The sequence below is a fragment of the Monoraphidium neglectum genome, assembly GCF_000611645.1.
Source record: "Monoraphidium neglectum strain SAG 48.87 unplaced genomic scaffold scaffold05407, whole genome shotgun sequence".
Classification (NCBI taxonomy): Eukaryota; Viridiplantae; Chlorophyta; class Chlorophyceae; order Sphaeropleales; family Selenastraceae; genus Monoraphidium; species Monoraphidium neglectum.
This window is the reverse complement of record NW_014008223.1, coordinates 1-3,229: the sequence shown is the minus strand read 5'-3', so window position 1 is coordinate 3,229 and position 3,229 is coordinate 1. Positions and strand designations below refer to the sequence as shown.

Below are 3,229 nucleotides of genomic sequence, written 5' to 3'. Positions count from 1 at the left end.
GTAGAGGGGGGCGGAGTGGGGGCCTGGAGGCTCGTGTTCTCGCCCATGAGCATTTGCAGTGGTGGGCGGGGAGACAGCAGACGAGCGAGCCCCTCCCTGCCTGCCCCCCCATCAGCCCCGCAGGCCTTGCCCCGCTCTTCACGAAGCCGATCCAGCCGACACTCCTCCTCCTCAATCCCTCTCCAACACGCCTACCCATCCCTCCCTCTGTTCCCCCAATTGCAATGCCCCCCCCTTTCCCCACATCCCCTGCTGTGCACCCCAACATGCACCCGCTGCCCCCTCCAACCCCCAGGCGCCAGGAGCTGGAGGAGCGGTGCAAATTCTTTTTGGCCACTGATGACATCCTGGAGAGGGAGGGCCTCGAGGTGGGCAGCTTCACAAACACACACACACACACACGCGCGCGCACGCGCACGCACACACACACACACACACACACACACACACACACACACCGCTGCAGCGTCCGCGCATTGTGTGAATGAGGGTGTATGCCTAGAAAGGCTCTCTGACGTGTGCCGCAAAGCCGGGACTTGAGGTCTGGTCAATCCAAGGTTTCCAGCGTTTGGGGGGTGGGTGCCCGGCGGCGTGCGCCTTCCTCAGCCAAGGGCCCCGCAAGCTGCGCAGCCCGCGCGTCCGCCAGCCGGCCGAGGCCCTAAACCCTGCGGGGCCCGGCTGGACGGCGCTCTCCCACGGCCGCACCGGTGACAGAGCCATCGTGGGCGCTCACCACCCCTTTTCCGGCCCCCGGCTGTGTGCTGTCGCAATGTGGCTGTTCAGGTGGAGGCGGGCGGTGTTGAGGAGGAGGTGGCGCGGGCCAAGGCCCAGTTCATCGATCAGGGGCTGGGGGAGTTCAATGAGGAGGGGTTCAGGTGGGGGTGGGGGGCTGGTGCACGTGCGCATGTGGGCATGTGCGCGCGTGAGAGTGCACGTGTGAGCGCACGTGTTGTTGTTTGCAGCGTGTGTGCGGGCTGTGTGTGTGTGTGGGGCGAATGAGAGGCTGTTGGCAAGTGGCTGCAACGAGGGGGAGATGGGAGCGTTGGCGCGAGGGGGTGCGGCGCGCCCTCCCGCGCCTCGACCCCGCGGCCCCGGCCCCACGCCGCCAGCCTGCCGCCGAGCAGCCCCAACAGCCACGCGCGCTGCGCCCGCCCAATCTTCCACCATGTCCCTGCAGCCTACTTCTTGTTCGGTGCCCTCCCTGCCTCCAAACAGACCTCCCCTGCCCCCAACACCCCAACCGACCATCCCATCCCTGTGATCTCATGCCCCCTCCCTCTACCGCCCCAGGCTGGAAACTATGGAGAAGCTGCGATACCTGGCGGTCATGGAATACCTGCAGGGCACGGTCAAAGTCAACACCATAGCATGGCGGGGCGGCGCAGGCGCCGGCGAGGGCGGCGAGGGCGCGGCCCGGGAGCCGGCGGCGGCGGGGGCCGGGAGCGGGTGAACGGGCGGCGGCGTGAGCTCGAGGCTGGATTGATTAGCATAGGTGGAGGTTTCGTTTGCAGCCTCTTGGTTTGGACCCAGCAGGTTCCTATGGATGCTGTTTTTGACCACATGTAGACAGGAGCTTGCTGCTTTTCGCCGGTGGAGTTCAGACCTGTAGGCCCGCGGAATGGTCCGCGCGGCCGGCGGGGCCGCCGGATGTAAAGCAGGACCCAACACCCGCGGATGCGGGTTCCCGACCAGTCTTGCTGGCATGCCAGCAGAGGAACGCATGGCAGTCGCTGCGAAACAGGTGTCTTAGCCCCTCATCACTCAGAGCAGGACAAGCGAAGCACACATCTTGAAGGGCAGCAAACAGGCCCGCTGCCAAATCCATTCGTGTTATCTGATATGCTCACGAAGTTGCTGGGCCCTCCAGACCAGCATCCTGATTTGCTTCGTCATGCGGATGATGGCCCAGTCAATTGCTGGCTGCGGCGCGGTCAGGCACGCGCAAACTCGTGCCAATCCCGATGATGCGCGACTTCATGCTTGTTTGTCAAAGTATCTGGTCATTTAACGCAGCCCCGTACGCCCGCGTCTTTGCTAATCCTGACTTCGTTTTCGGCACTCCAGTGACCGTGGTGCCACACTCGCGTCGTAAACCAGCCACGCACAATCACAAGTGATTTGAGACTATCACCTCTTGTAGGCCAACCCGACACGCTGCGCATTGGAGGCTTCTTCGTCCCGGCACACCTGTTTCGGTCACCCTGACTCTGGTCGGCCCCGCTTCGGCCTCTCCGCGCTCCCGGAGGACGACTGCATTCAATTTGTACCGGAATCCACGCCAGCTTCTCGCGAACTGAGGGCAGTCACCGGCGACGCAACCCCTGCGCGCAGCCGCGGCCCGACAGCGGGAGCACAACAGAGACCGCCACGGCGTTTTCACAAGCGGCAGGATGTGTTTCACCAAGGAGATCACAGCGGGCATGATGCTGCTAAATCTGGGCACAGGGCTGCTGCTGACAAAGCGGGGGCACCACATTTCGCGCACCCAGGTGGGGCGTGCGCGCGCCACACACGGGAAGTCGTGTCACGGCTGCGTCACGTGCTGCACTTCTCGGGCAGGGGGGTAAGGGGAAGGGAAGTGCTTGCTGGGCTTCGCTCTGCCAATTGCCAAACATAAATCAAGCGCTGCCGCTCGCACAAGCATTCAAGACGGGGTGCTGCACGCGACTGTGCGCATGTGGCGCTGTCACACGTGCCTCAGCAAGGTGCCCCACACCCTGCCTCCAAACACACGCCCTCGTTGACACATGCACACACCGAGCCCAAACACATGTTGTACACCCAAATCCGCAGATCTTCTACACTTTCTTTGCGATGGAGGTGTTACAGTTCATCCAGCACTTTGTGGCGGGTGACTGCGACAACTGGATCAACCAGCTCACGACAGTGGTGGGTGGGGGCGGGCGCTGATGTGAGGGAAACGGCAGGGGAGCGGATGAGAGAGGAAATTGGAGAGGGATTCATGAGGGGAGGGGACCGCAGGCCATGCGAGGGTCTGGAATGGGGCAAGGAGGCGCATGATTGCATGAGAGCTTCAGTTCGACAAAGAAGGTCGGGTCGTCGTTCACACGGGAAAGCGCCGGCTGAGAAAATTGGGCCGGAACGCGGCCGCCAAATCGGCCAAGCACTGTCCCCTATCCTCCGGACAAAGATACGATTGCAGCGACCACAATTCCAAGCAACCACACACGCATCACCGACGCACCCCCTGCCCCCCTCCCCCCCCTCC

General features: G+C 63.3%; 2 protein-coding genes across 2 annotated transcripts; both read left to right on the top strand.

Moving 5' to 3' along the window:
* Positions 1 to 224: 224 nt before the first annotated feature.
* MNEG_15528 (hypothetical protein) lies at positions 225 to 1,450 on the top strand (the record flags this gene model as incomplete). Its single annotated transcript, XM_014036002.1, has 3 exons — positions 225 to 368; positions 784 to 875; positions 1,291 to 1,450. 3 exons carry the CDS (start codon positions 225 to 227, stop codon positions 1,448 to 1,450), a joined length of 396 nt encoding a protein of 131 aa, XP_013891456.1.
* Positions 1,451 to 2,390: 940 nt separating this feature from the next.
* Positions 2,391 to 2,910, top strand: MNEG_15527 (hypothetical protein; the record flags this gene model as incomplete). The annotated part of the gene is made up of 2 exons (XM_014036001.1): positions 2,391 to 2,489; positions 2,794 to 2,910. The coding sequence occupies 2 exons, from the start codon at positions 2,391 to 2,393 to the stop codon at positions 2,908 to 2,910; spliced, it is 216 nt and encodes a 71-aa protein (XP_013891455.1).
* Positions 2,911 to 3,229: the final 319 nt, after the last annotated feature.